The 24,194-nt window shown below is 46.8% G+C and overlaps 1 protein-coding gene across 1 annotated transcript in view; it reads right to left on the bottom strand.

Moving 5' to 3' along the window:
* CD164 (CD164 molecule) overlaps positions 1-24,194 on the bottom strand; it is a 255,457-nt gene that overhangs the window by 29,668 nt on the left and 201,595 nt on the right. The window contains exon 5 of the mRNA XM_086926673.1: positions 7,558-7,635. Coding sequence (XP_086782799.1) covers positions 7,558-7,635 — 78 coding nt within the window. The remainder of the gene's footprint in view (positions 1-7,557; positions 7,636-24,194) is intronic.

Below are 24,194 nucleotides of genomic sequence, written 5' to 3'. Positions count from 1 at the left end.
CCCATTTCCGAATAGATCTTGTGTAGTTATTTTGATATATTTCGAGTTTAGAACATCGCGATCACGTGATCGCAACTTAAGCCAATGAGAACGCGTATTTAAGATTCAGGGCTCTAGGGCCAGTTAGTTGATGTCCCATTGGCTAAAGGAACGGGACATGCTGAAACACCACAAATGTGTAAGTAGATTTCCGCGCCGTAACCGAACAGTTAATGCGTAGAAATTCAACGCGCTATGTTTGGCATTAGGTTTTAAAACTCAAGTTTAGGCATGCTTAAATTATCAATTGGCAGATATTGGATAGAATTGTGTCACCGGAAAGAGTTCGACCGCATGTTAAACTTGCTCTCGAATCAGTTTTTTACCTATTTGAGTTTTTTGGTCATAAGTAGGGTAGAGTCCTAACAGAGACTTTCAATTCAACCAGTATCGAATGAGATTATATCAGATGCATATGAGATGTTGTTCACCGATATATTAGCAGCGCACCATCAGTAGAAAACGTTTAATGATGTTGAGCATTCAAAATGTTTAGTAATACTTGTTAGATTATCAGGCCGGACGGCTCATAATATTTTCCTTGTTTGTTTCAATTTAGACCCCTGAGGAAGGGTCCCAGATGACCCGAAATGCATTGGGGAGATATAAATTGTGTTTCGTGATGATGTGAAAATCACAAACAGAAAGTTCAGAAAGAAAAATCATAGAGAAAAGAAATGAATGAATAAACTAACATGGTTTGAAACAATCTTTGGATTTAGATCAAATTATTTTGAACAAGAATATAAAGGATTAAGACCCACCTGGTCTGTATCACAGTGCGCACCACCTCTGAAACCGGTAAAATAGTTTTCCTCCAATTACAGTATCCAGAACAGTGTGTTTAGACAGCACACTAGGTAGGATGAGCACACAAACAAAATACTGAGAAATATACTTAATTACATGAAAACAAGAGTGCCGGATGGATTATTAGCAAGAGAAATCTAGGCTACCAGCGTCAGCCAGGTCCTCAAAACAGTCCTCCTCCAGTTCACCTTCCTCCATATCAGGATGTGACTCTATATACCTTTGCTCTTCCAAAAGGCGTTGTGCTTCCCTTCTGGACCTCTCCTTCACATGCTTCGTAGTCTGATCCACCAACAGCTCTGACTGAGTCGGGATCGATGCTGGTATCGAATCCGATGGCCCAGTGGGATGCTCTTGAGGTCGATATGGAGCAGGCGACGTCGGAACCAGCGTCGTCGACCAAGGCCGAGCCGGGTATTGCCATGGCGACGTCGGAGCCGGCATAAATGGCATGAAAGGAGCAGGAGGATAGGAGTGAGGGACTCCTAAATTGAAGGCCAGAGGACCCATGGGACCCAAAGGTGCGACAGAGGGGTACCACGCCCTTGTAAAGACACCATACATTGTGTTTAAAAACGCTGATGGGTCCTGGCCTGGGGCTGTGAAAGGTGGTTGAAAACCCTCAGGCTGATCTTGAGGAGTGTTCGGAGTCGGCTCTTTGACAGGCGCAGATTCTACATCCACATGAACTTATTCCTCATCTCGGGCCGGGGACGGCACCGGAGACTGATTCGGAGCTGGCGACTGAACCCGCGACTCCGAAGGCGAGGCCTCACCTTCATGATCCGAGATATCAAGCGTAACCATCTTGGAACGTACCTTCTTCGGAGACCTCGAGCCAGACTCCTTACCGGAACGACATCGGGACTCATGTTTCTTCTTCTAATTTCTCCTCCTCTACTTCGAAGCATGGTCTGAAGCGGACCTCGAAGAAGACTCCTCTTGAGACCTTGATCTTGATTTCGATCTCGATCTCGCCCTTCGAGAGCGAGACCTCGAAGATTTTCCCTTGCCAACCTTCAGCTTCGCTACCAGGAGTTTGATCTCTCTTTCTCTCAGGGCCTTCGGATTCATCTTACGACAAGATGAACATCCATCCACATCGTGATCAGAGCTCAAACACTAAATACAGTCCTCGTGCGGGTCAGTAATGGACATCATTTTCCCGCACTCCCTGCAGGGCTTGAAGCCGGTCTTTTTTGTCGACATCGTGAAGAAATGAGAAACATAGAAGCAGAAAGTGAATAATAAGGTAACAAAGTCACCAGTTGGCTACTGAGAAACACGAAACCGTTGGCGTTGACGACGCGGAAAAAAGGGAGCTGATGTCATCACGCCGGCGTGGGCCTATTATGGGCGTTGGTGACGTCAGCGGAGTCGCGTGCGATGCCGTGTCTCTATGACGTCCAAGTCCACGTCGGCGCGAAGCTATGAAAATAATTTCCTAATGTTGCTGACGCAAGGGGATATTCACAAGGTGAGGAATCCACTGGCAGATGTATCTATCAGAAATGATTATTTTAGTATGGGTCACATGTCCTGCAATAGACAGAGGCAGTAAAATGAAATAGTCCACAAAATTTAAAATCCTATTCTGCACAGGACAATAACAAAACATTTGTAAAGCATCCATTCACCCAAGTCTCCGGTTTCTTGGCGCACAAATAACAATATCCATTGCTACCCAACTCAATGATTCAGAGAAATGTCTGGGGCATGACGTAGAGTAGCACTATCCATCCTTTAATTCCTACATGCAAGACTAGACTAGCAGTCTTTAACAGTCACAGATTTCGGTTCAGAGCACAGATAGAGCGAATATGGTGCAGAGATTGTGTGGGCTGCAGCCGAGAATGAATCCTACCTGTTCGGGCAGAATTAGGTTAGTCAAAAGCACAACCTTCTTGCAATAATTTTAATGAGTATTTTAGTGTCCACGTTTATCAGAGTAAGAGATGCCATCATGTCAACTTTCTTATTTTTATAGTATAAGGCATAACAATTTTCTGAGCAATTAAATCACCTTAAGTGGACAGTCAGAAAATCAAAATATTACACACATTCTTCTGTGCAAGTAGTTTTCTGAGAGAGAGATTCGAAGAAAACTAAATAAGGACTAAGTTATGAACCAAGACAAATCTGCAAAATATTTTTAGAAACAATATATGGAAGACAAAAAGATTAGTTCAATTAGAACAGATAAATGCTTCCAACATACAGGGATGAATTCAAATTCAACCTTAATTGGCTTCTACTACTCTTAACATTCTACTTCCAAACATACACTTTTTAAGCATTAATAGCTTAAAAGGGTAGTGAAAACTATTGACCAAGCAAAATCTTGCAGATATCCATAGTGTCAAGATTGCTTTCCCTCTTTTAACCAGTTCTGCTTTAAGAATAAATTCCATGTGATTCCATTCCCAATGGAGGAAAATAAATCACATCATAACACTATTCAATCTGTTGATCTTATTAGGCTAAAAGAGCTACCCATAAACCCTAGAGGCCACGGTATAGATAGTTAAACAAAACAATGGCACTCGTAGGTATCACTTAGAAAAATCAATACATGGTTTAAATGGCTAGATAGCCATCTGCAGTTAATGCGGTCACCATTAAGACCAGCATAAAGATTTCTGAAAACATGTATTGTATTGATTAATATCCAAAACAGAAAATCATTAAAAAGTTACATTCACGGATCTTAATGAAATCATGTGCAATATGTCTCCGGTGAAAAAGAACTGCAGAAAATAGAAATTGAACAAGTTCTGTTACAAAAGTGCATGTGTGTTTCTAATAAAAAACAAAGCAAATTAAATTATCAATAGTAGTCCATTTGCCTTCGTAGTTTAAAATGAACATCTTATCAGGACATAAATGATATGAGGAACATCTGAAACAACGAATGAATATGAATTAGCAAAGGAAGAAATCCGGTGGTCTGGTGTAATGCGAATTAGAGAAGCATAGTGAATATTACCAGACAACAAATTGGTGAAGGCTGCAACAAACTGCCAAATTTGATATGATCACACATGTGAAATGCCCAAACAATTAGTACTTACCCAGGGGGCAAAAGATTTAACATGCAAAAATCTATACCAGCATTAACATAACTAAGCCATTTATAAACAGCGGAAGTGCAAGAAGGCACTTAATGCTTTTATATGCCAGTCTAACTATGGATAGACAGATTCACATTCTTAAGGAGGTGTGCAGGGTCACAACTTATTTGCATATGGCTGGGTCCAAACCGGTGTGGCATAGTGAGCAAAAGAACGATGGATTAAACCCAGATCTTGTGACTAGGGGTGAGTGGTTGAAAAGTGTCAGCACACTGTCCATCATCTTGTTGTGTTTACTATGTTCGGCCTAAGTGGCCAAGGGTATCCCCAGACGTGGGTCCCTTGCTCACTGTGCCACTGGATTCAAGCTAGCCTGGCTGATGGGGGGTGAAACCCTGAAACCGGTCCCAGAATGCTGGTTTCCGGTCCAGGGAGACCCTGACCTGGCAGGTCGGGCTGGACTGTTCCCATGAGGAGCAGGGTCAAGTCTGATTTGCATATGGCTGGGTCCAAACTGGGAGGCATAGTGAGCAAAAAAACGGCGCATTAAAACCAGATCTCTTGCCTGAGGGTGAGTGTTTGAACTGTGTCTGCACTCTGTCCATCATCTCGTTGTGTTTGCTACAACCACTGCCTTGCACTTTAAAATCAATTGTGGGGCAGACTTCAAGACAAAAGGTATTACTTTGTTTTGGTAATGGTAATGAGAATGCCCACCAAAAATCAAGAATTTCCGGTGTTTCCGAATGATGTAGCTATGAATGTAAGGCTGCTGGGTATTTAGTGCACATATCCACTCCACCAGATGGAGTTGGGGAATATACCTGGTGAAGGACCACCATATGAAACGTATTTCTCAATAGATCTGTTGTCCTGAGGTATAGGATTGGACAGTATTACAGTTTTGGCCCTTTCTTTGCACCGTAAGGTAAAGAATTTACTTATGTAACTTTCTGGTTCCAGAGGGACCAGTTCCCCTGCTTCTTTGATCAGGAGGGTGCTGACTTCCAAACAAAGCAACTTTAGATGGTTCTAAGTTGTTAACACCCATTTGCCATTTTCTCCCCCTCCACTCACAGATGACTGCTGATATTCTCCCTCCTCCCGGCCCCCATTGAAAAGGCAAATGGAAGAGGGGGGCAGGTGGGGAAGAGGAGTCACTATATGAAGGGTTTTCCAGCAGCAGCTGATGTTGGTTGGCTGCCTTTGCCATTCACGGTCTTCCAAGTCTCAAAGGGCTTCTGATGCTCTTTTTGCTGGTGGCACTTTTGCGAAGACTGAGGTAATTGAGCTCTCTGATGGAAACACCACTTGTAAGTTTTTTATGACCATCTCCTGTGCTCCTTAAGCTTCTCTAGGACAGCTGCTTTAAGTGACTCCAATTCAGATTTTATGTGCTGCATTTCGTGGTCAGGTTGAGCCAAAAACAGTGTTACCTGAAAATGGTATGTTTAAAAATCCTTTGTTGAGCCTCTTGTTTTAATCCTCTCAGGAAAAGCCATTCAGATCAACAAAGGGCTAGTCTGTGACAGTAGCAAAAGCAGCACAGTCAATAGAATCAAAAAGCAGTACTAATCACTTAATTGGATACCATCATATCCTGCTGAAGAACCGTTCAGAAGTCTGGTCTTACTTGTTGAGGCAGCTGTTCTTGAAAATGCTGAGGATCCTCCCAGAGATAAATACCTCTTCCAGCCAGAGTAAGGCAGTTGCACAAAACATTCTTCTGCCCGAATCCGTTTTCTCACATTCCTTCAAAGGAGGAACAATAGAAGGTGGTGCAGTGGAAATGGTGTTTTCTTGGCATTGCCTGATGGAATCAGGCAGACTGGCTGCATGCAAGATGAGGGTCCAGATTGGAGCCTTGTTCATTTGTAAGCGTGCTGGAGCAGATTTAATTGAATCTGGAACCAGAAACAAGTGTACCTCCAAATCAAGAGGACTTTGAACCAAAGGCAGTAAGGGCCGAGCTGAGGAATGATGGTTCAAAAAAGACTGAAGTCTTTGGTTCGACCATTGGTATTCTGAGTTTATCTCCATCTCTCACCTAGACCTCAGTAAAGGTGGTAATGTCATCCATGGGAGAGCCCCTAGTCTGTGGAGAATACAAAATGGTTGGTGAGTACTGACGAAAGAATGGCGAACAAGTAGGTGCGATGAGAAGATCTGGTGTGTCTTATTTACCCTTTAACAAGTTAATCTAGAACACACTGGCCAAGAGTAATGTTGTGAAGCAGACTATCCATGTGTATGGCACGCCTACTCAGGCTTCTAGAGCGCCTTCTAAGTCTCAGAATCCTAACTGGTGTCACCAGAGTATCCATAGGAAGCGGAGGCACAGACAGTGGAGTTAACACCAGAAGAGTAACTTACAGCACTATTAGAAGGGTAGATTAAGAAGACATCGGATGCCCAGAAGACACCAGTGTGACAAAATGCGAAACTAGAGAGCCACATGCTCTGATGTTTGCACGGAGACTGAGAAAAGGGTTACTGCTGGTGAATTTTCCTTGGATGGTGAATAAGTCAGAGAGAAATCCTTCACTTCTTTAACCTATGGATGCACTTAAAAGGAAGATGGAAAAATTAACTTTGTGAGGAATCCTAACATTGAATTTCTTGTTTCTTTCCATGTCAAGACAGCCTTCGACATAGACAGTCTTGTTCTCAAAATCGACCTACTCCTCCATGATATCGAGCTAGCCCTCGACAGCAAGCAAGCTGTGACTGACCCTACCTCGGACATCAAGTGGTCCAAGTTAGTTGCGTCTTGCAGGATTATCTCCCTGGACCTACCCCGCATGTGGTCCAAGGAACGGTTAAAAGTATGGAGGTAGAGAAGTTGCCTATACACATCCCTCCGCTCTTCCAGACACATCTCAACATCTGCGCAGTTCCCTCCTGAAGATCATGTTTTCAAGTTCTTCTGGACAACTTTTTATAAAAGTCACAGGTCTAGACGATGAATGAATAATAGGTAGGCAGAAAATACAGACAGCATGAGGGTGCGGTTTGGGCCTTTTTCTTCCCACATTTCGGACACGTCACAAAAGGATGGCATTTTGTGAAGTACAAGATTTCTTTTTCAGAATTAGAAAAGTTGTAAAGACTTAACATGAAGTTGTGTTTATAAGTTTTGGAAAGGTTTTCAAAAAGAAATCAGTACTCTAGGATCCTCAGCAGTAACTGGATAAAAGAACATGCTCGTCAGCCTGCAGGGCATGGTGAAATGGTGGATGTATGCAAGCCCATAAAGGAGAAGCAGGCCTCACAGGCTACATTAAATCTCCTTAAAAAATATATATATATATAATATATGAGTTTGTGAAAGTGTTTTCAAGTCACTATGTTTACTCTAGTGGCTGTTTTTAGGTATATTGGTAATTTTTTTTTATTAAAGTGGTCCAAATTTGACAAATATAACCTTTAGTATGCAGTTTTAGAATCTTATTATTCTTTAAAAACAAAGGATTTTTTTTCTTTTAAATAAAAGCATTCTATATTTTTTTAAACGCTCCAGGATCTACAAACTGGTAGTATAATTCAGTGCTCATCTCTAACAACGAAGATCCAAAAGGAGAACCACTCTTGTCCACGATTACAAAAGCTTTAATGTCAAGAAATTAGAATGGGTTACCTGTAGTTGTTGTAGTATTAGTGGTGATTGTTGGTGCAGCAGTAGGAGCAGCAGTAGTTACATTTGTAGTGTGGTTTGCTGTAAAAACAATCATTAAAATTAAACCTGAAATCCGCTTAAATTGAATACAGACATGACCATATATTGAGCATAAATATAAATGAGTTATTTACATGATACAAGTTTGATAATAAGAGGAAGACCCAACACATTTATCTTCATGTATAGTGAAATGTCTTAGAAGGTGCGCAGAGAAAAAATACAAAGTACACACCAGGACAGGCACGCAACACCCATTGGGCTCACGGGGCTTTAGTCTGGATAGTAACCTCTCGGGTAAAACTTAAGGTAGATAAAAGGGTTAGAAAATTGCCGCCATTTACAGATGATACTTAGACTGAAGTGGAATCTCCAAGATCCAGCCTAGCTCCTAGGAACAATAAAGGAGAACAAGGTGCTGGTCAAGAATTGCTTGATGGAAGAGGCTGCCCAAGATCGGGTAACTAGATCCTTTAATGCCCTGTGTTCAAATACAAAAAAACCCTTATGAAACCCCCTAGATCTATCTGCACATACGCCACTGAGAGGGTTCAACAATGATTGTTTGGCAGCTAACCGTTCTCTATATAGGGCGCTTGTCACCAAACCTAGGTACTAGTTGCATTACGCAAGTAGTAAAAAAAAGTCAACGCAAAGCAAAGGAGAGAGGTCATCACACAGCAATGGGACTCATTCGCTCAAGCAGCATCCAAGAAGACAGCAAATCATTTTGGTCCAATGTAACTGCTATGAGAAACCTAAAGCAAAGTGCATCCTCAATTAGCGGTCATATTACTAGTGAGGTATGGGAGGCTCATTTCTTCAAAATATACTCCGTTACAACATCGACCACTCAGCACTGGGTGAATTTTAGTAACTGCCAGGGAATTCACGTTATCCTGTGTGAATCTGAGACCTCCATCCAACAGAGTGGCAAGGCTTCGGACGGAGAGCCAATTGACCTAATGAAGTGTAACATTGAAATTTGGGCTCAGCTATTTGGAAATTTTTTCAATAATGTTGTACATGCCCTGGCACCTAATTTGTAGAAAACTTCAAATATTGTGCCAATATTTAAAAAAGGTGACCGGTCATAGCCTAGCTGTCATTGACCTATTTCCCTCATCAATACCACAATCAAAATCTTAGAGTCCTTTATAATGGATTGTGAGAAGTTGGCCTGGTATATGATGTTCACTATTGTAGTGAGCACCTTGCACCAGTCCAAACAACCCTTATGGTGATGGTTGTAAAGTCAACCTTATAGACCAGCTATCCTAGGGGAAGCATGGACTAAGCAGTCTTAAGCTAAACACAAGAGGGCATGTGAAGCCAGCTGTTTTACCATATGTAACCCCTTTAATACCAAATGAAAGGACACTAAACAGGATATATAGAAAATATATATGTTATTTATTACTAAATAAACCCTCTGAACTCTTTATGAGGTCTGAGGCACAAGCACAATACAAGATATTCAATAAAAAATACATTAAGTTGCACAAAACATAGTAGGGCCCTAGGGGCACGCTAAACCATATACTAAAAAAGTGGTATAAGGGACCACTACACGAAAAGTGAATAGGCCTGGGGCTAGGCTGAGCTACCAAGAGTTGGGAAGCAGGAGACCCATGGGAGGCGTGTGCAGTGTCTAATCACACACGCATGTTACCATAGAGAATGAATGGGAACGTAGAAGTTACAAACTAGTTCTTTTAGGGTACTTCTGACTGGACTCGGTGAAAGTTACTTGAAACCTAGACAGTTGGATAGTTGATACCCACAGGAGCACCAAAGTACTCGCATTACCTCACCCACAGGGTGCAGGTGCATAGGTGTCAAAGTGTGGCGGGGTTCGTCGTCTAATCCTATGGAGCCTGGAAGAAAGATGCTGCAGGCGACCAGGAGAGAAGTGTCCGGTGGATCGAAGATGAAGAGGACCTGAAAGCAGAGGGGACAGAGTCTGGGTCACCAGCCAGTGACCAGGAAGGAACCAGGCGATGTCGTGAAGCAATCAGGTGCTGTCGTGAAGCTTGTCTCTGCAGCCACGTGGACCAGGAGGCGTCGACGACGACCAGGAGTCAGGCACGGACTGTCCCACGAAGGCTCTCGCTGTCAGCGGTGTCGGCTTCAGGATTGGAGTCAACAAGCCTTGGCAAAGGCAATCCACGCAGGAAACCAAGTTGGCTTCTTACTCAGACCAGCAAGGTCTGAGGGGCTGCTTCTTTTGAGGGAAGCAAGTGTCAGTCTGGAGCAACCAGACCAGCGGTGTAAATTCAAAGGTTTGTCGCCAAGATGGCCACTAGCCAACGGGCTAGTGACCGGGCAGACGCGGCGAGCAGGAAAATGCAGAAGGGCCCCGCGCAGAACTCGTGGAGTGTGTAGGGCTGATCTTTGGTGCAGATGATGCTCGGGGCTGGGGCTTCTCAATCCCCAATGCACAGCTTTGAGGGTGCCTCAGGTGCTGCACAATTAGCAAGTCACAGACTTTTCAAGATGGCCGGTCCCACGGCTCTCGTCGCCTCCACGGGTCTCAGCTTTGCTGGGACTGTGGATCGGGCTGTTGGATGTCTGGAAGTCCGGTTCTTTTCAGGCTCTGTGCTATGGCTCCAGCGGGAGGCGTCGACAAAGCAAGCCAATAATCGCTGGATGGTGCCTGCCTGTGCAGGGTGGTCATTCCTTGACCACAAGGGAGATTCTTCAGTCGTCTTCTTGCAAAGTAGATCGTCGAAGGTCCAGAGTTTCGTTTCAGAGTTTGTCAGGATTAATCTAAAGTCTTGGGACTCAGCTCCTACCTATATACCAAATCTAGGAGCTGGATTACCTGCTAGGTCCCTCCTATGGGAGTTTCGCGCCAGAGCTGAGGCTGGAGTGCCCCAGCACCAGTTTGGACTGGACCATGCATGGGACACCTTGTGTGCTCCAGGCAGTGTCTCATTTCTTGCAGCCCACCCAGCCCCAATACAAAAAAGCCCGTTTGGGGTGGTGCTAGCACCTCCCAAGACAGGAAAGCTATTGTCTAAGCCTCCCTCGCTGGAAGGACTCCCAGCAGCAGGAGGTCAGACTTGTGTTTGTGGCAGCAGCATCCATTTTGTGATGCTGAGGCTCTAGTTAACTTTAACCGGGAATAGTAGGAACAACATGTCTTCTCCCTGTAGAAGGGTGGAATGCTACCCCCGTCGCCAGAACTGGCGAGGGGGTAGTATTCCAAATCGTATGACGCCTTACTCGACATGTTTTGATAAAGCCAAACCAGAGTTAGCATTTAACCGCAAGGTTCATAATGCACTTAAGAGTATATGGTATGGCAATATCCTAGAACAGCTATAAGGACATGGTTCCGAAAGCTGCAGACAGGCTCAGCTCATGCTAGAGCACCATCTCACATAAAACCAAGCACTCTGCCTCCAGGATTGTTAAGGCCTGCCATAGGAGTGACGTATAGGTGTATATGTGTCTAGATATTAGGTTAGATATAGGTATACTAAATCTAAGCAAGGGTCGATTACACGACCTTGCCCCAGCTGAGTGATCAGCCAGTTGTGTCAATGTGAATAGCCAGCCAGGGGTGGCATAATACATACTGCAGCCCCTGGTAGGCCTTGGATGCACCTATGCCCTGGGTACCTATAGTACACTGTACAGGGGCCAATAAGGTGACCCAGTATCCAATTGGTAATGCACCTAAAGTACATTGTAGTGAATTTAGAGAGCGAGCAGCTGGGCTGTGGGTCTGATTAGCAGGTCCACAGCCACATTAAGTCGAAAACCAGTGAAGCAAAAAGCAAAAAAGTGGGGTGACCCTAGGAAAGCAGACCCTACTCTCCTACAAGGATTAAGGAGTGGGCCAGAGAAAGGGCAATCTTACATCTGTGCCAATATGGGTTCAGAAACCGCATAGGTGCAAACAAGCGATACCTGAATTTAAATTTAATGTTAGGCAAGTGCACAACAGCCAAGTATACATTGCTATATTTTGCGTTTATGGACTTGTCTGACGTTTGATTGTGTAAAACAATCCATGTTTTGGCAAGTTTTACTATGTAAAGCAGGAGTCTCCAACCGGTCGATCGCGAGCTACTGGTAGCTCGCCGGCCCCCTGAGAGTAGCTCACGACTGCTCCAATTATTAAAACGTAATTTAAGCATTTTATTTTGTATTTCTTCATTGTCTTTCATAGCTTTCAGCCCTTGCACCGCCCTCACACAAACCAGCTACTCAGATTGGCTAAAGTGAGCTTAGCTGGGGCAGGGCGGGCTGAAGAACATGATGTTCTTCTTGAAGTCTCACGCCACCTGTCTTTTCCAGGCTGGCACCGCACCTCGCATTTACTTTCCATTTGGTCCTCCTGGAGCAGCTGTGAGGTAAGGGGGCCCCTGGCCGAGCATGAGCAGATTCAGTAAAATCGACTCCTCGCACGCAAGGCTCTTTGATTTTTACGCTGGTTGCTACTGTGCTCTAGATCGGTCTTCAGTGATAGAGCACAGTGGCAGACGAAGTTAAAATTAAAAATCCTTTCAGGCACTGGGCTGCTACCACGGTGGCACCCCGAAGTTAAATGTAAGGTCCTTGCCTTGCCTACAATAATCCGCTTTCACTGACTTTACCATGCTTTTGTTTACCTTCACGTAGTAGTCCGTGAAAGCGGCTCAGTGCATGCAAGACCTTTGATTTTAAGATTGGTTGCCACTGCACTTTACATCTGCATTATGGAATAAAGCGTGGTGGCAGCAGATGTTAAAATAAAAAGTCCTTGCAGGGGCGGCACGGACAGCTACCACAGTGGCAGCCAATGTTAAATCCAATGTGCTTGCCTACACTGAACTGCTTTCACAGTCATGCAAAGGCAAATATATAGCGCAGTATAGTAATCAGTGAAAGCCTTTCGCTGACCACTACACTGCGCTATATATTTGCCTTTGCATGACTGTGAAAGCAGTTCAGTGCAGGAAGGACCTTTGATTTTAACATCGGCTGCCACCGCACTTTACATCTGCCTTAACAGTAATAAAGCACAATGACAGCGGACGTTCAAATTAAAAGTCCTTGCGTAAACTGGGCTGCTACCAACAGGGCCAGCTCTAGGGCAGCGCAACCAGTGCCACCGGGTGATGACTGTGTGGGGGTGCCAATATTATGGACAATCACCTGCTGCTGCGTTCCTGGCCTACAGCAAATTTAAACCAACAATAAAAATGCCAAATGAACTGCAGGTCTCAAACCTTTCCTGTAGTGAGAGCTACTTCTGATCAGTGAAAATCGTTGTGAGCTACTAAAGACCAAGCAACTCGCACATTTTTCTGAGAGACCCCCACACCCAGCTTCATTGACCTTAAGCCTAATTTCTTCAGAGGCCATACAGTGGTTTGAACAAAATACTTCCCTTAAAACACTGATAGGAGTGACTGACTTTGGATGTGTGTTGGCACCACGCTCCAAGACCTTTCAGTCAATAGCAGTCACTGAAATAATAATTGTAATGCAGCTCAATTTAATATACAAGGAAGTCAATCTTACCTTTAATGTGAAGCTGTGTGATGTCCTCTAATACTGTGTAATCTGGAAGCAAATTCTGAAGAAGTCATTATGTATGGAAGTATATTTAATAAAATGCTATGTGGCTTTTTGTTATGAGATGATTTGCTACTGCATTTTTTGCTGCAGCCAACTATTATTTATTGCTGTGTGTATTTTTATGGATGCTACTGACACCAGAATAAAGGTATTGAATCTGAATAGGATTTGCATTCTTGGAGTTTGGCACATTATTAAAAGGAAGCCTTTAAAACATTCTTACAAGAAACCCCCAATTCAATAGGATTATCAAATAATTCTGGAATATTCAGGTTACGGATGAATATCTCAATATATGCTAGCTAGCTATACAATCTTCATGACTGATATATTCGTTCAATAAAAGCCATATAAAAGAATTGTGATTTCTGGTCCAGATGGACAGTCAGAAAAAAAGAGCAGGACTTAGCCTAATATAATTGTTACTGTAGAGTAACCCTAATATAATTGTTACTGTATAGTAACAAAAATTCTGAATGAAACAAAAGGGTTGATGTGCTTGGAGGGACTGAAAGCAACCTTTTCAAGAAAACAAGTTACTTACCTGTAACTTTGGTTCCCCAGTATTGGTAACTTTCATAGATTCCCATGCTTTGTATCATTCCCCGTCGTCGGAATGGGAGCCTCGGTAAATAGAAAAAACCATAGTAGTAAGCACAAAGTGAAAAATTAGGCCTAGGCCTCATCTCATTTTGTAGCTTATCCACCTCTTTTTGTAAAAGAGACCAAAATTCTGCAGTAGCCAATCAGAGCAGCCTCACCCCATAGAACCTTCCTGAGAGAAGCTCAGAGCCTCAGATTTTCGTAGCCGTTGTAAACAGCTATCCACCAAGACCAGAAGACTGAGCTTTCCCAGGGGAGGTGGGTGGGCGCATGGGAATCTATGAAAGTTACCAATACTGGGGAACCCAAGTTACAGGTAAGTAACTTGTTTTCTTGCCCCAGTATTGGAACTTTCATAGATTCCCATGCTTTGTATCAGAGTAACCAGCAGTAAACAGAAAAGCATATTTTGCCATACATGAACCTGAAAATGTTACACATCTCTGAAAAGAACAGCAGAACACAGGATCATAAAATATGACAATAATGCAGTTACACAAAATATGCGACAGGAAGGCGGGATAGAAAGGAAAGCTCACCGACTTATTGGAAAAGATTCCTCAGGACTGCTTGGCCCACTGCTGCATCCTCCTTCACAGAAGAATCCAAACAGTAGTGGCGGGTGAAGGTGTGGACACTGCTCCACGTTGCCGCCCTGCAAATGTCCTTGATAGGGACTCCTGCGAATAACGCCGCAGATGAAGCCATGGATCTGGTAGAGTGAGCACGAACTGCTCGCTGCAGAGGTTTCCCAGCCGCTTGGTGACAAAATTGTATAGCACTGGAAATCCAACGGGAAATACAAGCTTTAGAAACTGGACAACCTTTGCGTGGAGCACTGAAGGAAACAAAGAGCTGTGAAGATTTTCTGAAATGCTTCGTTCGCTCCAGGTAGAATTTCAGGCATCTGTGAATGTCCAGAGAGTGCAAAGTTCTTTCCGCAGGTGAAGAAGGCTTTGGAAAGAATGGTTTCAAGACTACGGGCTCATTTAGGTGGAATTCCGAAGGCACCTTCGGGATAAACTTAGGATTCGTCCGTAGAATCAGCACATTATTCTTAAACTGGAGAAATGGTTCCTCAATCGTGAAAGCTTGGAGCTCACTTACTCTGCGAGCCGATGTCAGGGCCAAGAGAAGAGCCAGTTTCCAGGAAAGAAACTTAAGGTCAGACTTGTGAACAGGTTCAAAAGGGGCTTTCATGAGAGATGACAAAACCAGATTCAAATGCCAGGCCGGAGGTGGCAGCCGGACTGGAGGAAAGACCCTGAATAAACCCTTCAGGAATTGCTTGACAATCCTCGCTGACCATAGGGAAGGACCTGAAGATGAACGTCTGAATGTAGAGATGGCTGCCAGATGGACTTTTACCGAAGATGGAGCCAATCCAGATTTCGCCAGTTAAAGTATGTAAGGCAGGAGTTTGTGCGGAGAAGAAGTATATGGGTGTAAACCTTCCTTCTGGCACCAAACACAGAATCTCTTCCATTTAGCACGATAGGTCTTGTTGGTACTAGGGGCTCGAGCCTGAGCCAGAATGTCTCTACATTCCCCTGAGAGATCTAAACCCTGGAACTCTCTGAACTCAGGAGCCACGCTGTCAATCGCAGTGACTTCAAGTCCGGATGTAGAACCTGACCGTGAGACATTGTTAGCAAAGTTGGAACAGGATGCAGGAGAACTGGCTGGTCCTGGGAGAGGAGAAGAAGTTCCGAGTACCAAACTTGTCTGGGCCATGCTGGAGCGATCAGAATCATCCTGCACGGTTCCACCTTGAGTTTGCTGATCAACTTCGGAATCAGTGGAATGGGAGGAAAGGCGTAAACAAAGGCGCCTGACCAGGCAATCAAAAGCGCATTCCCCAAGGATTCCCGATGGTGAACCCTGCTTGCGAAGGACAGGCATTTGGCGTTCTGGGGAGTCGCAAACAGGTCGATGGATGGTGTCCCCCATTGTGCAAAGAGTTCCTCCAGAACGGTTTGATCCAGTTCCCACTCCTGAGAGACTGTTCTCTGACGACTCAAAGCGTCCGCCCTGATATGGAGTGTCCCCGCTAGATGTTCCGCTGAGAGGGAGACATTGTTCTGTATTAACCAATGCCATAGCGTTTGGGCTTCCTTGGAGAGGGTGGAGGATCTTGTTCCACCCTGTTTGTTTATGTAGTGCATGGCTGTAGTGTTGTCCGTACGAACCAGCACTGCACTGTTCTGAATCCTCGGAAGAAAAGCTTGAAGAGCCAAACGGATAGCGAGAAGTTCCAGGAGGTTGATATGGAACTTGCTTTGCACTGGACTCCAGTGACCGCTGACCTTTAGCTCTTGGAGGACCGCTCCCCATCCTTCCATGGAAGCATCCGTTGTTACAATAAGGGGAGATGGTGGAAGGAGGAACGATAAACCCTTGGAAAGATTGTCTTTCCGCAGCCACCAGCTGCCTGCTTTTCTCATTTCCTTGGTAACGACAACCTTGTCGTCGAAGAATCCTGTGACTTGCCGCCACTGTCTGTCCAATTGCTCTTGTAGTGGACGCATCCTGAGCCTGCAGTGCGGAACTAAAGGAATGCAAGATGAAATCGATCCGAGAAGCGATTTGTACCTGCGAACTGTCAGTGTCTTTCGAGATTGGAGAAGACGAGCTGAACACATTAGTTTGGTCTGGCGTTCCTCCGATGGAAGGGCTAAGCAACTGTCCGTGTTCAGGATGGCCCCTAGGAACCTTGCTGACTTGGATGGGCATAGAACCGATTTCTCCCTGTTGAGTCGAAGACCTAGTCGCTCGAACAGATCCTTGCATGTCCGGACTGCACTGGACGCTTCTAGAACGGATGGAGCTTTTAGCAGCCAATCGTCCAGGTATGGAAACACTTGAATAGCTTGCTTCCTGAGAAAAGCTGCCACCGGAGCCAGAATCTTTGTGAAGATCCGCGGGGCGGACCGGAGACCAAATGGCAGTACTTTGAATTGAAAGTGGCTCTTGCCCACTGTAAATCGAAGATATTGCCTGTGAGTTGGATGAATTGGAACGTGGAAGTAGGCGTCCTCCAAATCTAGGGTCGCCATATAATCCCCTGGATTGAGTAGACGAAGGATGTCCTGAAGAGTGACCATCCTGAAGGACAACTTCACGAGATAAGTGTTGAGCTGCCGTAGATCTAAAATTGGACGCCACTTGTCCTTTGTCTTCCGAACCAGGAAGAACCTGGAATAGAACCCTTTCCCCTTCTGCGAAAGGGGTACAGGCTCTACCGCCCCCTTGGTGAAAAGTTGGTGGGCTTCGAGATGAAGGAGCCTGAGATGTTTGGGAGGGAAGGCATCCGGCGCTCTCGTTGGAGGAAGGTCTTGAAACTCCAATGTGTGTCCTTCTCTGACAATCTGTAGGACCCACTGATCCGATGTAATAATCATCCAGTTGTTTAGGCAATGGGCAATCCTGCCCCCTACTGATGTGAATGAGGGAACAGGAACAGTGGAAAGAGCCACCTGGCCGCTATTGTTTCCTGGTGTTGTCTCTCCTTTGCTGCCCCTGACGTCCTTTCGGCTGCTGGCGAGAGAAAGAACCCCTTTGAGAGTATTGAGGCTTATACGTCTGGCTGGACTGAGATCCAGAAGAGTAGCGATTTTGATTTCCTCCACAATAAGAAAAACCTCTACCTCTAGCTCCCCTGAAAGGCACTTTACGATACTGCAATGTACCCAAGGACTTAGCTGTATCCGTGTCCTTTTTGATGCCTTGCAGGGCCTCATCGACGTGCTTGCCAAACAGCATCTCACCGTCGTATGGTAGATCCAAGATCTTATTCTGCACCTCCTGCCTGAACCATGTGGCCTTTAACCACCCTTGGCGTCGCAGAACCGCCGAGCCGGCAAGTGCTCGGAATGCGGTGGTTGCTATATCCATTGCCACATCAATGACCTCCGAAGAGGCCCGTTCCCCTTCTAGCAAAATCTTCTTCACCTCCTCTTTAGAAGAATCCTGCAGTTCTTCTACAAATGGAGCAAGGTCGCACCACATTTGCCGATCATAGCGTCCCAGAATCGCTAAAGCATTGGCTGCTCTAACCAGGAGACTGGCCATAGCTGAAAATCTTTTGCCTACATTGTCTAGGCGCCTGCCCTCCTTATCCGGCGGTGTAGTCATCGGCGTAGAAGGATTCTTGGATTTGCTCTGGGCAGCCTGCGAAATGACCGAATCCGGTTTCGGTTGGCCAAGCAAACATGCCGGACTGCCATCAGGTGCCTTGTACTTCTTTTCCAGTCTCGGAAGCACCGGGAGGACTGTGGCCGGATTATGCATAGCCTTCAAGCCCACAGACCAGACATGCTCAATGATCGGGATGGACCTCACTGACTTTCTGAATGGTTCTTTAAAGTCATATAAAAAAAATCCGATTGAACCGTGGTCACTGGGAGACCAAATCTTTTGGATGCCCTGTCCATCAGGTTGTGAAACCCTCCAACGTCCGCTGGAGGTGAAGTAATGTTATCCGGATCGGTGTTGTCCGGATCTATAGGGTCAGTAGTATTCCACGGCGCCTGTTGATCTTGATCAGGATCCGCTTGCTGGTCTGCATCTGAAGACGCAGCGTCATCATCAGTATCTTGCACCTGAACCACCTCTTGTGGGCGCACTTCCGGCGCAGTGGCACGCTCTCTTGGAGGCAAAGAATGGTCTGCCACAGGTCGTAATGTCTGAGGCGGAGGTGTCGGGGGACGCACTTGTTGGGTTTCTGGAGGCGCAGGGAAACGTTGCCGGTAGTCCTGCAACATAAGTTGTAAATCCGCCACTAAAGTGGATGGTATTGCCACCATCCCTTCAGGTACCTGACGCATAGGCTGCTTTGGAGGCATGTGCCTGGTAGTAGTGCGCTCCTCCTCATAATAATGCTCTGGAGCATAGTGCTGTCGTTCCATCTGCTCTTCCTCAGAGCTAACGTCCTGAACCTTAACCTGGAGGTCAGAAGGGCTATAGGCCTGCCCAAATTCACTGAAAGTCTCTTCATCAGAGTCCTCTTCTAATAGTAGGCTAGGTGGTAATTTCTGAACCTGGCGAGGAGACGTCATCTCTGGCGTTATTTGCCTCCTTTTCCGCGAAAAAACATGTTTTTCAGCAAATTCCGTCGTCGACGAGGTCGTCGTCGACGAGGCCGTCGTCGACGGGAAGCTCTTCTGGGTCTGTGTTGACAGTGGAAGTGCAGACGTAGATACTGTCTTCGTCGCCGAGGGTTGCATCGTCGACGAGGTGAAACTCATCGTCGACGATGGTGGTATCGTCGACGGGACCGTCGACGAGCTCGTCGTCAGCAACATGGTAACCGGCGTCGTCGACATAGTCGTCGAAGTCGTTCTCGTCGTCGACACCGCCGTCGACGCCAGCTTTGCAGACATTGTCGTCGACGTGGAGATGGTCACTCTCGTCGACGACGACGAGCAGGATTCCGGAGCCTTGAAAACCGTCGACGGTGTAGGCGTCGTCGACACAGCCGTCGTCGACGAGCCCGTCGATGAGGCAACTTTGGCAGAGCTGTCCTTTTTAACACTCGTCGACGACGTACCTGAGAGTTTAGTCGTCGACGACTTCTGCCTCTTGTCTGAAGCGACCTCCTGAGCAGGGGTTGAAGGCTTTTTGACCCCTCGATCTTTCTCTGAGGGAGGTGAAGAGACTGTAGAAGTCTTTCTCACCTTTTTTGAGGGTTGTTGTTCCTCAGGCTTACCCTGCCTCTCCTTTTCACCTCGGTGAGGAGATTTTTGGGCAGCCGGCCTGTCAGACCTATCAGAGGTCCCTGGTAAGGCCTTGTGACGGGACTCGTCTGAAGTAGAAAGGGGGGACCTACCCCTTTTCAGAGACTTTCTGGATGACACCATCGACGAGGAGCCCTCACTGTCCGAAGAGATAATGTCCTTCCGGTCCTTCATCTTCTGAAGCCATGTGAGGAGACGTCCTTCCCTGTCCCTCAAGGTCTTTGCTGAGAAGGATCTGCAAATCAGACAGCCTGTTGGTTTATGGTCCGGATACAAACAGTAGATACAATCCTCGTGTTTGTCCTCGACAAACAACCTCTTTTTGGAGCAGGTGGCACAGGCTCTAAAAAGGGCTTTCTTCTCCGACATGATGAGAAAATATCCAAGTAGTTGAAGAAATAACAAGAAAAAACTGAAGAAAACTGAGCAGAGCTCAATGGAGACTCCCTTGCACAACGTGCGGTAGAAAATCTGAGGCTCTGAGCTTCTCTCAGGAAGGTTCTATGGGGTGAGGCTGCTCTGATTGGCTACTGCAGAATTTTGGTCTCTTTTACAAAAAAGCAGGGTTTGAGTCTTAAGTACCACGTAGTTCACATTACGAACAGCAGGTATGAGAAGTGTGCCAACACATGGAGTTCATTAAAGATTTTCCAAATTCCTTGATATCTATACTACTATTATAAAGAGAGAACAGAAACCTTTTGGCAAGGTAAACTCAGGAACCACAGCGCCAATCCACACACCCAATACATTGTTGGAATCCTCAGGGTGTGTAGATGGGCATAGGTGACATAAAATAAAAATAAACCGTAAATTAAAAATTTTAAATTTAAAAACAAAGTAGTCCCCTAAAACTAGCGCCGGCCGCGACGTAGCGCTGACCGCGACCTAGACGTTCGTGATGACGACAGGCGGGGAGGAGCGGTGACGAGTGGCGAGGAGTGGTGGTGAAGGAGCGATGAATAACAGCGAGGAGTGGCGGTGAAGTCCGGAGCGCGGAGAGGAGTGGCGGCTCAGGTAAGGCAAAGGCGAGGCGGGATGCGGGAGGTGGTCTGGGCAATGTCGGGGCGAGCGGGGGCCCGGGCGGGAGTGCACAGAAGCCTAAAAGAGGAGTGGCGGTGAAGTCCGGAGTGCGGGGAGGAGTGGCGGCTCAGGTAAGGCAAAGGCGAAGCGGGAGGCGGGAGGGAGGGAGGCGGGAGGGAGGCGGTCTGGGCAATGTCGGGGCGGGCGGGGGCCTGGACGGGAGTGCACAGAAGCCTAAAATGCTGCCCCCAGCCCCCTTCTGCCCCGGGCAACGCCGGGGCGGGCTTCTAGTACAGGATAAACAAATAGGACACAAACCTGTCTTCCTCCACTTGAGAGGTGAAAAGGTTTACACTGACTCTGTGGTGCATTGAAGTCACAGGGCTGCAACACAGGTCGGAGGCAAGATGGCGTCTGAGTAAGCAGCTCACCTGCGATGCTCCGCCGGCTGCGCCCATAGGAATCGGGCTAGAACTTCAATATGCCCCCACAGGGCCCTAAATGAAAATAATTATATCTAATGGAGCAGCCCCAGTACCTGCACATCGATGTTTCACTCGTCTGCCAGTGCGAGCCATCGGGAAGCGGCAAGGTGTTCAGCCTGCCGCTTCCGGTGTTGGCACTGCTATTGTCTACTGTAGCTCACTCAGTCCAATCCATCATGGTCAACGCTGTCAACTGCCGCCCTGCGGCCAGATTCCCTCTCTGAGCAGCTGGGAGGAATCCTCGCAGCAATCACCATAGCCCTGCCAAGCGGAATACCTTTCGTTCCACAACCAGCTGAGCTGCGTGGAAAGCGTGTGGGTGTCGTCTGACTCCCGGCTCCCGAAATAAAGAGTTTGGTGCACCTCGCGGCTACAGCAGAACAAAAGGGGGCCAGCCTACAGACCAGTAGGAATGACAAGGAGGGGAGGAAAAACAGTAAAATCCTGGAGCCCTCATCCCTCTCGCCCGTCAATAACACCTACAGGTCTACCCTCCAAAACGACAGCTGAAAGCTGAAAACTGGGCTAAGAGCACTGGCACACCTGGGGCCAAAATGAAAGAGGGAGAGAAAACCGAGAAAACTGAAAGCATTGAGAGCTTGCAAAAAACTGACACTGCAAAAAAAAAAAAACGCAGCATAGAAACCCAAGGGACCTGGGCAACCGGAAAACCTTAATTTCTAATATTTTGGTCCAAGTAATGGGAAAGCTCATAAGGCTTCTCTCCAAAGAAATAAAGACCAAGAGGAGGAGCTTGACTGAAGTACTGCTGATAGTTTGTGTGAGAAGTTGGACTGATATATGATGCTCACTAGTTCTAGTGATCACCTTGTATCAGTCCAAACAACCCTTATGGTGATTGGTTGTAAGTCAACCTTATACACCAGCTATCCTAGTAGCGTGGACAAAAGCAGTCTTTAGGCTAAACTCTGAATGGCATGTGAAGCCAGCTGTTTTACCACATATAACCCCTTGAATACCAAGTGAAAGGACACCACACAGGTTATGAAAATAAACAAATATTTATTAACTAACATACACATCTGAACTCTTTATGAGGTCAGAGGGCTAAGCACAGGACAATACTAAAAAGAAATAAGAGTTCGCACAATATTTACAAGTGCGCCTTAGGGGCACGACAAACCATATACTCAAAACAATGGAATGCGAGGAAAGAAAGTACTGTAAGGAGATCCAGAGGCTAGAGGGTCGCTGGGACTACGCTACTGTCTAGGTAAGTACAGAGCAGGAGGCCCACGGAACTCATGTGCAGAGTGGAAACTCTCAAGCGGGATGCGTACCAATGTCTATGGATACTACAGTTTACAAAGTTACGGATTCCGGACGAACCCCGCTGGATGGAGGGAAAACAGTGGACCTGAACACTAGGAGAGTTAACACGGACTTCAGCACCTAGAAACTTTAGTTACCTAACCCACAGACTGCGGGTGCATAGGGCTGAAGTGGTGTCGGGTTTGCTGCGTTGATCCCGGTGATGCCTGAAACAAGGCGTTGCTGGCAGGCAGCCAGATGGAGGAGTCCGGTGGTTCCAAGGATGGAACTAGGAAGCAGAAGTCCTGAAAGGGAAGGGGACAGAGTCTCGGTCACTAGCCAGTGACGGTGCTGGAACCAGGAGGGAACCAGATGCTGTCGCCGCGTTTAGGTGGAGGAAGGGTCGCTTCTCTCTGTAGCTGCGCTGACCAGGAGCTGTTCTTCATGACCAGGCTGAAGGCACGAGCTGTCCCACGTAGTCTGCTGCTGTTGGCGGTGTCGGGTCGTCGATCTGGACAACAGGCCTTGGCTAATGCAAGCCACGCGGTGAAACAAAGATGGCGTCTGGTGCGGACCAGGAGGGTCCGGGGAGCTTCTCCTTTACAAGGAAGCAAGGGCCAGTCTGGGGGACTAGACCAGCGGTGGTGAAATCTTCAGGTCGTCGTCTCAGAGGTCACAGGCCAGCTGGCAAGTGACCAGACAACAGGAAGAGCAGCAACGAGGCAAAAGGGCCCCACGCAGATTTCGTGGATGCTGGGGGGCTGGTCTTTGGTGCAGGAGCTGCGTCGGTGTGGGGCTTCTCAGACCCCAATGCACTCACTCGAGGATCCCTCGGCGGTCGTGCTGGAAGCGCTGTGCAGGTTTCTCAAGATGGCAGTCTCCACGTTGCTCGTCGCACCCACGGGTCCCAGCTGTGCTGTGGATGTGGGTAGAGGTCAGAGGAGTCTGGAGGTCCGGGTCTTGTGGAGCCGAGTCGTCGGATTCCGGGATGGAAGGACTTGCAGCAAACCGCACAGGAGCTTGATGGTGCCTGCGAAGCGGGATGGTCACTCCCTGACCATAGGGGAGATTCTTTAGTCTTCTGATGATCAGGAGGTCGAAGGTCAAGAGTTCTTCGTGGAAGTTGTCAAGATTAATCTGATTTGGAATGGGACCAGCTCCTACCTTTATTCAGCTAAAGGGGGCTGCACTACGACTAGGTCCCTCCCCTGGGTGGGACCAGGGAGGGGGTGGTTACACCCCCTATCCTTTGTCCGGTCTTGTGCCAGCTCTGGTGCTGGAGTGCCCCAGGAACTGGTTTAGACCGGAGTATGCACAGGGACACCTTGTGTGCCCCAGGCATGTCTCATTCCTTTCAGCCCTGTCCTACCTAATACACAAAATCCTGTCTGGGGTGGTGCTAGCACCTCCCAAGGCTGGAAACCCTTTGTCCGAGCCTCCCTCGCTGGAAGGACTCCCAGCAGCAGCAGGAGGTCAGACTTGTGTCTGTGGTGGCAGCATCCATTTTGTGATGCTGAGGCTCGAGTTAACTTTAACCGGGGTTCACAGTTACATACATGTCGTGTCCCTCTAGAAGGGTGGAATGCTACCCCCGTCGCCAGAATTGGCGAGGGGGTAGTATTCCAATTCGTATGACACCTTATCGACATGTTTTGATAATGCTATACCCAAGTTAGCATTTGACCGCAAGGTTCATAATGCACTTAAGAGTATATGGTATAGCGTTATCATGGAACAGCTATTAGGACTTGGTTCCGCAAGCTGCAAACGGGCTCAGCTCATGCCAGAGCACCATCTCACATAATTCCAAGCACTCTGCCTTCAGGATTGATAAGGCCTGCCATAGGAGTGACTGATAGGAATATATGTGTCCATTTTAGGTTTAGATATAGGGATACTATATCTA

Source organism: Lissotriton vulgaris, chromosome 6 (genome assembly GCF_964263255.1).
Source record: "Lissotriton vulgaris chromosome 6, aLisVul1.2, whole genome shotgun sequence".
Classification (NCBI taxonomy): Eukaryota; Metazoa; Chordata; class Amphibia; order Caudata; family Salamandridae; genus Lissotriton; species Lissotriton vulgaris.
The sequence above is the reverse complement of the archived record's forward strand: the minus strand, read 5'-3'. Positions and strand labels throughout refer to the sequence as shown.